The following is a 12606-nucleotide window of genomic DNA, read 5'->3' as shown; positions in this document are numbered from 1 at the left end:
TCATCCCAGAGTGAACATGAAAGGCTCTTCTTTCAAATATGCTTTGAGACAGCGTAGCAGCGTGAGGCTTTCACGAGGTATTTCATCTATACCTCGACCGAGTAAAGGTATGTTCATCTTCTTCGATATGGTTAACCTGAAACTTTCAACCTACGACGTAAGAAGCTCATTCGTGTCTTGTTGTACCAGGCTCAAGCTCAAGCTCAAGCTCGCCCTCGGGCTCAGTAGTTCATTCAAGACAGTACTCGATATTCAATTCACCACATCCATCTAAACCACCATTATATGGACAGCCGCACCCTTCTTCTCATCCACATTTAGTGAAATCTACAGAATTGACTCCTGGTATCCCTGCGGAAGAATATGAGTCTAGAAGAAAGAAATTGATGGATAGTCTAGGTGAAGGAAGTAAGGTCATATGTATGGGAGGCACAGTGAGGTTGATGTCACAAAGTGAGTAATAGAGTTCAAGATATAATCCCTTTGTTATGTCGAGAACAATTGAGTAGAAATAGAAGCGCTGATGTGTTAGAATTTCATAGGTATCTTGTAAGTTTCGACCTATGCGACTGGCGAATTGAACCGGAGATCAGTCGTACTAATCTTGGGAATGATGATTTTAGTTATAGATTTAGACAATGTACGTTGATTCCAATCGATTTTTTGCAGTACAGCGATAATATAGACTAATATAGATATTATTTAGCTACCGATTTCTACTATCTGACGGGGTTTAATGAACCTGATTCAACACTGATATTGGGTAAGAAAGAGCGTTCTCCCATATCCCACTTGAAGAAGAGCGAAATTGACAATAAACCTTTCTCATGATGGTAGAGTACGCACCTTCAACATCGAGAGGATATAAATATACTCTGTTCGTGCCGCCAAAAGATTCTCATGATGCTTTATGGGAAGGTGAAAGAGCTGGTGTAGAAGGAGCTATAAACATTTTTGGTGCTGACGAGGTAAGTGATATTCACATCTTGTTCTCTGTCCGAAAATGTCGAATTCGCCTTGAAAATCATTGACTTTACAATCTAGGCTCATCCAAATACATCACTCTCATCATTCTTACCATCCCTATTATCAGTTTCACCTGGACAATCGATATACGCATCACTTCCACCCAAACCATCACCTTCAGCATCTTCACAACCATTCCAGCCGCCTTCTCCTCGACGTAGATCATCACTATTAAAACTATTCTCGTCCTCGTCAAATTCAACTGAGTTGAATCCGACTGATCCACCACATTTACTATTGGCAGCTGCATTATCATCAGAACATGTATTACCGTTAGAAAAACCAATACAGAAAATCAGAATGATCAAATCAACATTGGAATTGAAAATGATGAAACAAGCTGCTGAAATAAGTTCGCACGCACATACAAAAGTAATGAGAATGGCCAAACCAAATTCAAAAGAAAGAGATCTAGAAGCTTTGTTCGAATACGAATGTATAGTCAATGGCGCAGAAAGACAGGCATATGTACCAGTTGTTGCGAGCGGGTGAGTAAACATTTCTTGACCATATAGCCTCCGTTGAGAGAATTTCATGATTTGACCCGTATCTCTCGCTTGTGAAACAGTGCAAACGCTCTGGTCATTCATTATACGCGAAATGATTGTGTGCTCGATCAGAATGATGTGAGTGAAGCGTCGATCAAATTCCACATCTGAAGTTCCACTAGACTTCTACAAACTCATACATAACGCATGGAACATTCTGTCAGTTTGCTGACCTAATTGTAACCTTCAGCTGGTACTCATTGACGCAGGATGTGAATACAACATGTACTGCTCAGACATTACGCGTACATTCCCCGTCTCTGGTCAATTCTCAGATCCACAAAGAGATCTGTATACTGCTGTGTTAAACGCTCAAAAGGAATGTATAAGGAGATGTACAATCGAAGGTGATGTCACCCTGAGCGAGTTACATAGAGCTAGTAAGTCTCTACTGCTACTGCTGTCAGAAATTGCGGAAGAACGACATTGATGTCATCTGCACAGGTTGTGGACTACTTCTTGAGGAGTTGAGACAAATAGGATTCAAACTTACAGTAGGAGATGTAGAGAGGACTTTGGTAGGTCAACTCCCGTTCTCGCATCAACTCGTCAGAAAAGTACATGAAGCTTATCTTTCATGGCAGTACCCTCATTTCCTATCACATCATCTAGGATCAGATTTACATGATTGCCCAACGAGGGATCGCAGTGCTACGTGAGTGTGTTTTATTGAGAAAATGCAAGAGGATCAAGTCATCGGCAAGTAGACAAGAGCTTTACTGATCACATCTTCTAAAGTCTGGTCGAAGGGAATGTCATTTCGGTCGAGCCTGGGATATACGTCCCATATGATAACAGATTCCCTAAACATTTCCATGGATTAGGGATAAGAATAGAAGTGAGTCCCTGTTCACCTTTGACACACGTTCTTTCGCCATGGTTTTAAACCGGGAATACATGAATGTTTCAAATCTTTCGCAATCGTATGATACGGCCGAGTGAACGCTAATGGTATTTCGATATAGGATGAAGTCGCTTTGACGAAAGATGGACCTTTGGTACTTTCCGCAAATGCGCCAAAGGAAATTAAAGATGTGGAAGGCGCATGTCAGGGGTTGCTGGAATAGACCCACTGTCTTCATCATAAATGATTTCGTCCATACGGAGAACGAAACGAGAAGAGGTACTACAATCACAAACTCATACGAACTCGGCACATTCAATGCATTGCATAAGAATCAAATCTTGATTGTCCCCGTACAAGAACGAATCCCGAATCTCGCATAATCCACCATAACAGTAAGTGGACAGGAACGTGTTACGGTCTACAATGCATTTTATCTTGTTGTTCCTTTTTATCTCGCGAGGAGCTCAGGAAGAGACAGCACTCAGGATCCAAAATCCGAAATCCGAAGCGTTTTATTGAGATGTACCATTACTTCGTATGAATTTCATGAACGTTTGTACTTTTTTTGGTTTGCAGTGACTAAGTCATCTTTGAAATCGGCGGGCTCGCTCAGGAAAATAAGCTTAACTTGTCCGAATATTTGGGGTTTTTTTTCGCTTCGGGATTTCTATAAATACTCATTAGAGCATTCACGTGCTTGGCGATATAACCAATCTCATTTGAACATTTTGAAACATTTTGCAGCGTTTAGACGTTTACAACGCACATGATTTCTCTCCCTTCATATGTCACGTTCCATACCTCGTTCCATATTCATCGGTCTTAGCCGTGTACGAGTAGCTGCGGTTCATCTCCTAACTTTAGCCAATCCGACTATTTGCATGTGCTAAATCGAGGGTAAAAAGTGAGGATGTCGAAATCTAATTTTAGACCGTCAAGTTACGAGGAGTTTCATGAACGTGTGGAGTTAGAGTGTATCATAACGATATGAATGGTCAAATTCAATTCAAATCATATCTCGTGATCAACTTTGAACAAGCTTTCAAAGAAGGCTCAGTGGACGGTGCCATGACGCTCAAAATGATATATAATCATGTGATTAAAGAACCCCCATTTGAGACCCTCCCAAAACGTTAACCCAAAAAAAAACGAAAGATAGACTCGTGACAGACGCTCAAGTTGATCTTGGGTAACTTGAATTTCTTTCAAAGATGTCTTTTAGATCTCAAGGTACATCTGCCTTACCTACTCTTACTTCATCACCTGTAGGAAGTGATACCGAGAGAAATCAGACTAAGATGGGTGAATTGGAAGAAAGTAAAGATCAATACTCTCCAAACGAGAATGGTTCTTCTAGACAAGATGTTGAAATTGAGGTAGACGAGGTCGCTCGTGAGTCCTTACCCTGTCACTTCATAGGGAATAACATTGACGAAGCGTCTGCTGGTTTGATGTTGCAGAAAAAGCGAAGATGAGTGACTACTTTACTTTGATCGCGAGCGGATTTGCATTGGTCTCGGATGGATATCAAGTGAGTACAGGGGATGCATACGACAGCTAGCTTCGTCGGATATTCATTGGGTCCATATATGTATTTGAGCTGACGAGAGGTTTAATCTGGCTTACCGTGTTTAGAACAATATCGCAACCGTTTTCAATCCTATTTTCGTGAGTGTAAACCCCTTTGTGAATACAGAAGTGAATGTGTCAATTCTTACTAAGGCTCTTCTATCCCTATATCGTTGTAGAAAATCCTCTACAAATCATACTATACAAGCGCTGTGCAAACCAGAGTGTCCAACTCTCTTCTTATAGGAGGTAGGTTTTGCCTTTGACAGGAACCCGGGTTTTACCGGTTACTATCAATTGGCGGCTGATGATCGTTTTCTACCAATGGCAGAGATTGTGGGTCAAATCGGTGTTGGTTTGATCTGTGATAGAGTCGGTAGAAAGACAGCGATGGTAGCTACTACGATGCTGATCGTCGTCGGAGGTATCTTGTCTACCGCTTCTTCCGGTTCCAGTGAGTTTCCGTTTTCAGAAGGTGCTCTGGGGCATCACAACAGAAATTAATTCGTGACTTTAGCTCCTGCCGGCCTGCTTTGGATGTTGTGAGTACCACTACTTAATCTCGCTTGTCGCTTCCGATTTACGCACCTATCTGACCTGTAACGTTAGGACCGTGTCTCGGGGTATGGTCGGTGTCGGTGTAGGAGGTGAATATCCAGCTTGTTCAACTAGTGCATCTGAATCTGCCAATGAGAAATTTGGTCGTGATAGGGGAAAAGTATTCATCTTGGTTACCAAGTGAGTCTCCTTCCTCGATTTCACTTCTGTGGCTTTGTGAAGATTTGTATGAACATCTGCTGAACGATTTTTCTCGCCTGATTTAGCTTGATGTTATCTATCGGTGGACCAATCGTCATTTCTCTATTCTTACTCATAATCAACGCAGCTGGATACAAAGGAACTACCAGTCATGAAGATATCTACAAACTTCAGTATACCTGGAGGATCTGTATGGGTATTGGAGTGTTTATTCCTTTAAGTGTATTCTATTTCCGGTGAGTAGCATCTCATCCATTCATCCATCGGGAGGATAAGCGAAACATCAATAGCAAAGTTGCAAAAGCTAACAAGGTAGAATATAAAATAGACTCAAAATGCTCAACTCTAAATTATACAGACGGAACGCTATTAAGCATTCTCCACCTTACGGATTGATCATAAAGAGATATTGGAAAACTTTATTGGGTACAGCAGGTACTTGGTTCTTGTACGATTTCGTCACTTTCCCGAATGGTATTTTCGTGAGTGGCACTTTCCCCTTTTCGTATGTCATGCCACTGTCGCTGATTATTTTCATCAAAAAACAGTCGTCTACTATTATCAGCGGTGTCATCCCTGGTGCTGGCCTGGTCAAGACGATGGAGTAAGTGAAGAATTGCCTTTAATCATCTAAGATTAGTGGACTGATCCGACTTATCTAGATGGACTTTACTACTCGCTGTCCTCTCTTTGCCGGGTGTCTTCCTTGGTGCTTGGGTAGTCAAGTAGTGAGTATTCACAGTGGTCAATTAAGATCACGATGACCAAGCTGATGAACCCACAGTACCGGTCGAAGGAATCTCCTCATCATGGGATTCTCTGGCTACATCGTATTCGGTCTAATTGTAGGATGTGAGTCTTAGTGTTCCAGTTTCCCGTACATGACTAATATTGGTAATCATGTACGTCGACTGTTCCCTCTGGAATCAGGCTCGTATGAAAAGATAACGAAGATCATTCCACTGTTCATCATTTTCTACGCGTTCATGCAAAGTTCTGGGAATTTTGGACCCGGTAACATGGAAGGAACTATCTCTGCTGAGGTTAGTCATCTCGATCAAATCCAAGTCCAGCTACAACGGCCTAGGATGCTGACGGATAAACAGTCTTATCCTACCAGTATCAGAGGCACATGTTATGGATTCAGTGCAGCTGTAGGTAAAGCGGGCGCTGCTATTGGTACCCAATGCTTCACACCAATCCAAAGTGAGTACGGCAATGGATATTGGGCAGCACTTGTCCTCACCAGCCCAGAAGTTTACTGACTAAAGTTTGTTGTAGATAACTTGGGAAAGAAGTACACATTTATCATTGCTGTAAGTCTCATAGGTCCATTGTCCGACTTATTTGAGCTGACATGAATACCGTAGGCATGTTGCGGAGCTCTCGGTGTAGCTTTAGCATATTTCTTCGTGGAGGACAAAGGTATGGATCGGTTGGAGAAAGAGGACGAAGCATGGAGACAATACTTGGTCGAACATGGTAAAGGTCATTTGACGATGGGCGACGGAAGTGAAGGGAAAACGAATGCTGAAGGTAATGTGGAAAAAGGCGAGATGAGCTTTAAAGAGTAAATCAATCTACCATATTCAAACTTCGGTTCATGTGAAGTGTGATTGAAGAGAGGAGGAAAGGCAAAAGCCCGGCGAAGACCGATTAATGGGTGAGAGTAAGATAGCACATAACGAAGTCGAAATGAAATGACTCGTATGATAATGTGCAATTCTGATTAGTACTTGATGTTAGTCAATCGTGTTGTGTAACCGCATTTATCAATAGTAACGTTTCCAGCGTCAATCGTCATGTACACAATGATATGGCGTAATGCATGATACTCATCGATAAGTGATCTATAAAACTGATATACACGAAAAAATGAATGAGAATGGCTGTGTCCAAGACAAGGATAATGAAGAAGAAGGTACCGTAAGAACAACTTTCATTTCTGTCTGCCATCAACTATACTGTGTTCCATCAGCCTCCTCTGTCCGTTCAACTCTACAAAGCTACATCTGCCAACTTTCTTTCCCTTTTAATGAAACTTCATCCTTGGCCTCTTCCTCTATGACACTTTGCAGACTACCTTGCGGTGTACCAAGTTCTTCCTCTAGATCGGTCATTGTCGTTCCTTTAGATAACCTTTTCTCCTCTTCTGCATCCAAGGTTTTCATCGAAATTTCAGGGCTCGGTTCTAGGGCTTTTAAATCTTGTTCTTGTTCTGGAGGTGTAGGTAGTTCTTTTTCGACTTCTTCTTGGACGGGTTCAGTTATAGTCTCCTTCTTCCCTCCTCCTGCTCCTCCTCTCGAGAAGAAACTGGATACACTGATCTTTCTCGAGTTTGGTGGTCTTTCTGTCTGTGGTGAAGACGAAGTAGCAGGTGGACTAGTCACACCTTTCGTCCAATTTGATACGAAACTACTGAGAGGGGTTTGAGAGGTTGATGAAGAAGTCAAGAAAGCTGCTGTGGGAGTGGCTATCTCTTCTGCTGGTGTAGGAAGTGGTGATACGGTCGCTGTTGATCCGGCTCTTGATCTACCATCAATGGGTGATAATCCTTTTGAAGGTGATATCGATGGTGGAGGTAATTCGCGATTCGGAGAAGTAGGGTTATTTGTTGATTTAGCATTCCACAGCTTGAATCCCCATCCAGCCGGTTTAGCTTTTTCATTTCCGACTTCTTCGGCATGTCTTTGTTCTTCATCTGCATCTTTATCCGTTGGTAAAGGTGGTAATCTAATTCCTTTCAATAACTCAGCTGTTGAACTAGTCAAATCTCCTTCCGATGTGTTAGGATCAGCTGCCATGAATTCCCTTAAAGCTCTTAAACAGGTTTCACTTGCTAATCTAGCTTCCTCGCTCTCTTCCAATCTAACTTGTAAAGTGGATAGTTCCGATCGAAGTTTAGTAGTTTCTTCCAAAGCTTCAATTTCTTTCTTGGAAGGTAACTCAGCTGTTTTCGATAATACTGAAGAAGGTGGTTCTGAATTGTCATCAAAGTATCCTGATTGATTAGGATTATTCAAAGTCGCATTTGGTGAAGGAAGAGTTGCTGCTGTAGGAGGTGCTGATGAACCAAGTCGAAGTTCTCTTAATCCATGAGCACCAGGTCGAAGTGTTGCGGTAGTAGTGGAATTTTGTGGGTTAGGTGAAACAATACTACGTTCACGTTCATGAATATCTGAGGGTTCAGATTGACTTGACTGTCTACGATGTGATCTCATTATGGATTGTCTTTTGACTAATTTACTTTCTCTTGATCCCGGTCCTGATCCAGTGTCATTTGAACCACTTGCATTAGTAGTCGTAGTAGTAGTATTACTACCAGGAGTGACTATATTTGATAAAATCTCTTCTTCGTTTAAACCTAATCCTAATATACCACTCAAACCTTGATGACCTGAACCTGACATTACACTCATTCTTTTCCTATCAGCTTCTTGTTTTTGCAAAGTCATTACACCTCTTCTAGCTTGTTCGACTTGACCTCTTAACATTTCAACGTTCTCTTCTGCTACTTCACGTTTTTTCTTTTCTTGTTGAAGTTGAGTTTCGACTGCTTCTTTCGCTGCTGAAAGAAAAGCATATTGATCTTTCAATTGAGCGAGTGCAGTTTCAACGTCTGATAAAGTGGAAAGTCTAGTCGTTTGTGTGGAGATTGTACTTTGCGCAGAAGCGAGGGATGTGCGCAATGACGTGATGAGAGCTTCTGTTTCTGGCGAAATATCGGTCGTGTCAGGATGAAGAGCAAGAGGTAAGGTTGCTAGAGGTGATATGTTGGGATCAGGTGATATAGGGAGTGGATGGTCTGCTGGATTTGGGGAGGTCATGATGAGATGAGTCTGCTAGAGCCAAGAGCAAGAAGGAGCTGAGATCTGGTGTGATGGTAATGTATCAGCAAGAAGTCACTTGCACAGCACGCATACGTGTAGAGTCGTGTCTGAGAGACACTCACAGTCGTTCAAATTCAAATTCTACTTGATCAATCAATGAGCAAGTAAATGAGCTGATCTGCTTCGTCCAGAGCGTCCTACGAACTTTGGAATCACGGATTATCGCTTAATGGTCCAGTCAAGGGGATGTAGTGGCTGAGTGATTGATAAGGGGATATGTGCTGTAAAAGGTGAATCTTCTTCTACTTTACAGTTTGATTGTTTTGCACTGGGAGGAAAAGAGTCGTCAACGTGAAAAGAAAGGAACGAGGGGGATTTGAGTTTCGTTTATCGTTTTTGGTTCGTTTCGTTTCGTTTCGTTTCTTGGAGACGATATGCTATGATATGGTTATATTGAAGGTAGTATGTAAGTGGAGTCGATGCCAATGAGATCAAAAGATGAGAGATAAGCAGAGGGGTATATGAAAGTCGTGAATGGTTGATATGCTCAAAGATGATCAGCATAGATATATAGTATGGGCTGTTTTTTTGCGTTGTTGTTATTTTGGCGAACTCAAAAAAACGCGTCCCGTGGCAGTGAAATTAACCGTTCACAATCATCATTGAATTCCAGTCTGGATGCTTCACGCCCGCTGATAGATCCAAGCGATGCATGACATGTGATCGATCTGCCAATGCTTGATGCGTACAAGCAATCATCCTCAGTATCCATGTTTGATGTTAGAATGCATGAGTGACTTTGTATACGAGAAGTAAAGCAAGGTTACAGATCCCAGTATGATGGTTTTTGTCACGTGGCAGCTAAGATGTCATTGAAAGAACGGGATCAAATCGTCTCACATAAATCCTTTTTGACGGGTGAAAAGTTCAAAATTCGAGATGGAAATGATTTATTCACATTACAGATTCCTGTCACACTAAGCCTGATATATCGATATCTCAAGACCTAAACATCAATCAGCGACTAACAAGAACGATGCGACCAACTATAGTAGCTTGTGCAAGAGTAGCCACCCGTGGTCGAAGGCCTCCACCTGCATTACCACCCACAGCATACCCTTCAGCATTTCCTTCCTCCCCTTCCTCCTCCTCCTCCTCCTCTTCCTCTTTCTCCCCCTCAGCTTCTGCATCTGGATTATCGGAAAGTATCAATGCCGAAACTATCGCTCAAGCTGGAGGATCAAGCAGGGAAGGGTGGTATCATGTGAACAGAAGTGAGGGTGGTAAATTACCTGTTTATTCAAAAATTAGAAATGGCGGTAGTATCACTACTTTAATAAGGAAAGTTGATGTGAGTTGAGAACGTCTTTTCGATGCGAAGGACCTATGTTCTCCTTGACGAGTCATAGCTGACTGAAAATCACATGGTATCGAAATAGGGCGATGTAAAAGTAAGTCAATAAACTCGACTCACAATTGAAGGAGAAACTATACTCGATATTACGATGATCGAAATTACTTTATTTGTCGTATTCTCTTGACAAACCCTATTGCATAATCCGTCCCCTTATCTGTCTTAGTGGATTCCTGACCTGAACAGCCCAGCTGACCGGCAATTTTTTTCTAGACACTCCAATCCCAACTGACAACATATCTATCAGACTTGCACATAGATCCATTCACACATCCGCCCAAAGTAACGGTCAGACCCACAAATAACCATTTACAGATCAAGGGTCATTGGGTCGACGAAGTGAAAGGATGGTTGGAAGGGAGAGGGTTCTAGATGTAAAAGCTCATATCGGTTATAGCATCAAATAGTACAAGTTGATACATGTATTAAATCATAGTCTGCATCCGATTAGGATTACGATCTGGTTTCAATGTCGGGAACCAGTGTTCAAACACAGTTTTTCCCCTCTCAATTGAGTACTGTGAGGCACATTTTCACGGAAATGGGTTCGGCGTAAACAGCGCACCTGGGGAACGCCCTCCTGGCCGGACGATATCAGCTTATCGAGATTCCAACGAGCGGCTATCCATCCTGAAACTCGGTTCGGGGCGGAGGCGATGAAAGGGGGTATATGAGTGAGAGGATTCAATCAAGAGTGCGATTCTGACTCTGAGCGAAAGCACCATTTCACCTTACTTCCCCATGGAGCTCAAAAACGATTGCGCACGGGCACTGTTGGGTGAAACGATCATCTACATGACAAGTGAGAATGTTGCGGTACCATGGCCATACAGCTCATCAATCATACAAAGCCAAAAAGGCATCAGGGTCTTCGAGCTTTGACCAATATGCCGGGACTTCTGTTTTCCTAGCGTAACAAGAGGTTAGTGACACCCAAGAGATCACAACGCTATACTTACATGTTCAATGTCTTCAGCTTTGTGAGACCTACCACTGATCTCACTGCGCCAGCCTCCTCAACAAGCTCAATGACGCCTTCAGGTTGGGTCGGATCCACGAGCGAAGCATATCGGAAGCCTACCAATCGAGCTTTGAGCTCGTCGTCCTGGGTTCTGCTCATTAGAACGTGCCTTCCACACAAATTTTCATGTAGCACACCCAGAAGATGTAACTCTTGATAAGCAGCGTAGGTAGCTGACCTGTGTTTTCAATAAAGAATCAGCTCAGTCTGCAAGATGAGTCGCTTATGCCGGTGGTCACAATGGTATAACGTGGGAGACTCACCTCATTTCCTGAGTCCTGTGAGGATAATACGGACCAATTGGCCATCCAACAAATTCGAGAATCATTGCCAAGTATGCATGATCACGATGCAATCCAAGAGTAATCTGGTATAGTCCATAGTAGTGTGGAACCAAAGAGCCTTGAACAGGTTTGAGGATGTTTAGGTACATTCTCTCTTCCTTCAAAGCTTCTTCAAGTATGTCTAGTCCTGGAGCTTCTGGATCGTCAATATCGTAAATTGTTGGGGGTGGATGATCAATGTTGACGAATTTGAGACAAACCTGGCCAAATACAGGATGTTCAGCTAGCCAGAAACCCCAAATATCACCGCCTCGTAGAAACCTGAGGATCTTAATTGTGTGAACGGTATCTGTCTGTTGTTCGAGAGCAGTTTGAGCTTTACCTGATTCTTCGATAGGAGAGTGAATCCTATCTGAGACGTCGATGCTTGGCGTTCTGTTGTCAGATGTAGGTTGACGTGCTTGAAGAGCTACCGAAGAGAGAGCAGATGCAATCCCTTCCTCCTGAGCTTTGCTTGCTTGGCCGAGCAGTGAATGTGATGGAGACAGCGTTCCACTGAGAGTGTGGATCGATTGATTATGCGGCACTTGTTCAGACGTCGCAATCGTAGTGTCAAGACAGGAGACGGTAGCTGATTCGACTGAGGGAACAGCCGGAAGAGCGGGAGTTGATCGATACAACGACAGAGGGTGAGGAGTGAAGACCATGTCTTCAGAGGGTTTCCGTAAACCTCGCATGAATGGTAGGTCAGGCGGATACTGTAGCCTGAAAGAGGACATATTCGCACACATCGAATTCAATGCCTGTATAGTAGTCGCAGTGGTGGTTAAAGGACGTCAAGAATCTATACCTACATGTAACATAGCTTACGCAAACAGTAGAGGCAAAATGGCAAAGTGGCGAATGTACCACTTTTACTTGACAGGTGAGAACTGGTTAAAATACCGCCCCAAAGAATCGCGTAACGGTTGATTAGATAGTGAGACATTACAGTTCTCGTATGTCCCATCACCCCACGAGTACCATTAAAATATACAATGGAATGCAGAGAGGAAAAGAACGTACTCGTATTCATTTCTCATATGAATCGGCATGTTCTGAAAATCTATGCTAAAGGTTATAGTTCTAAAACGGTGAATATAAGCAATCTTGGAAAAACCAAACTTGATATTTAACGATACATAATCTTCTTTCTGTTTTGGTAATTCTTGTCTTTGGTCTAATCTATTGAAACAAGGTCCACCACCGACTCCTCGCTCTCCATTCCCTAATAGCTACAGTAATTACGATTATCAATCTAAATGCAGA

At 42.6% G+C, this 12606-nt stretch overlaps 5 protein-coding genes across 5 annotated transcripts; 3 read left to right on the top strand and 2 right to left on the bottom strand.

Annotated features, from left to right (window-relative positions):
- Nucleotides 1-16: 16 nt before the first annotated feature.
- On the top strand, nucleotides 17-2641 carry IL334_002810 (uncharacterized protein; the record flags this gene model as incomplete). The annotated part of the gene is made up of 13 exons (XM_062934548.1): nucleotides 17-107; nucleotides 190-453; nucleotides 543-549; nucleotides 624-640; nucleotides 707-763; nucleotides 838-968; nucleotides 1045-1514; nucleotides 1595-1652; nucleotides 1765-1954; nucleotides 2019-2092; nucleotides 2159-2229; nucleotides 2313-2412; nucleotides 2540-2641. 13 exons carry the CDS (start codon nucleotides 17-19, stop codon nucleotides 2639-2641), a joined length of 1632 nt encoding a protein of 543 aa, XP_062790599.1.
- A 991-nt stretch (nucleotides 2642-3632) lies between these two features.
- IL334_002809 (uncharacterized protein) lies at nucleotides 3633-6323 on the top strand (the record flags this gene model as incomplete). The annotated part of the gene is made up of 16 exons (XM_062934547.1): nucleotides 3633-3813; nucleotides 3882-3952; nucleotides 4057-4089; nucleotides 4170-4239; nucleotides 4322-4444; nucleotides 4508-4532; nucleotides 4600-4728; nucleotides 4815-4985; nucleotides 5078-5231; nucleotides 5298-5353; nucleotides 5412-5477; nucleotides 5534-5601; nucleotides 5680-5792; nucleotides 5856-5955; nucleotides 6031-6065; nucleotides 6120-6323. 16 exons carry the CDS (start codon nucleotides 3633-3635, stop codon nucleotides 6321-6323), a joined length of 1599 nt encoding a protein of 532 aa, XP_062790598.1.
- Nucleotides 6324-6755: 432 nt separating this feature from the next.
- On the bottom strand, nucleotides 6756-8576 carry IL334_002808 (uncharacterized protein; the record flags this gene model as incomplete). Its single annotated transcript, XM_062934546.1, has 1 exon — nucleotides 6756-8576. The coding sequence occupies one exon, from the start codon at nucleotides 8574-8576 to the stop codon at nucleotides 6756-6758; it is 1821 nt and encodes a 606-aa protein (XP_062790597.1).
- A 1039-nt stretch (nucleotides 8577-9615) lies between these two features.
- IL334_002807 (uncharacterized protein) lies at nucleotides 9616-10365 on the top strand (the record flags this gene model as incomplete). The annotated part of the gene is made up of 2 exons (XM_062934545.1): nucleotides 9616-9930; nucleotides 10207-10365. The coding sequence occupies 2 exons, from the start codon at nucleotides 9616-9618 to the stop codon at nucleotides 10363-10365; spliced, it is 474 nt and encodes a 157-aa protein (XP_062790596.1).
- Nucleotides 10366-10830: 465 nt separating this feature from the next.
- Nucleotides 10831-12035, bottom strand: IL334_002806 (uncharacterized protein; the record flags this gene model as incomplete). The annotated part of the gene is made up of 3 exons (XM_062934544.1): nucleotides 10831-10900; nucleotides 10953-11192; nucleotides 11278-12035. 3 exons carry the CDS (start codon nucleotides 12033-12035, stop codon nucleotides 10831-10833), a joined length of 1068 nt encoding a protein of 355 aa, XP_062790595.1.
- Between the last annotated feature and the right edge of the window lie 571 nt (nucleotides 12036-12606).

This window comes from Kwoniella shivajii, chromosome 3 (assembly GCF_035658355.1).
Source record: "Kwoniella shivajii chromosome 3, complete sequence".
Taxonomy (NCBI): Eukaryota; Fungi; Basidiomycota; class Tremellomycetes; order Tremellales; family Cryptococcaceae; genus Kwoniella; species Kwoniella shivajii.
This window is presented reverse-complemented; position numbering and strand designations above follow the sequence as displayed.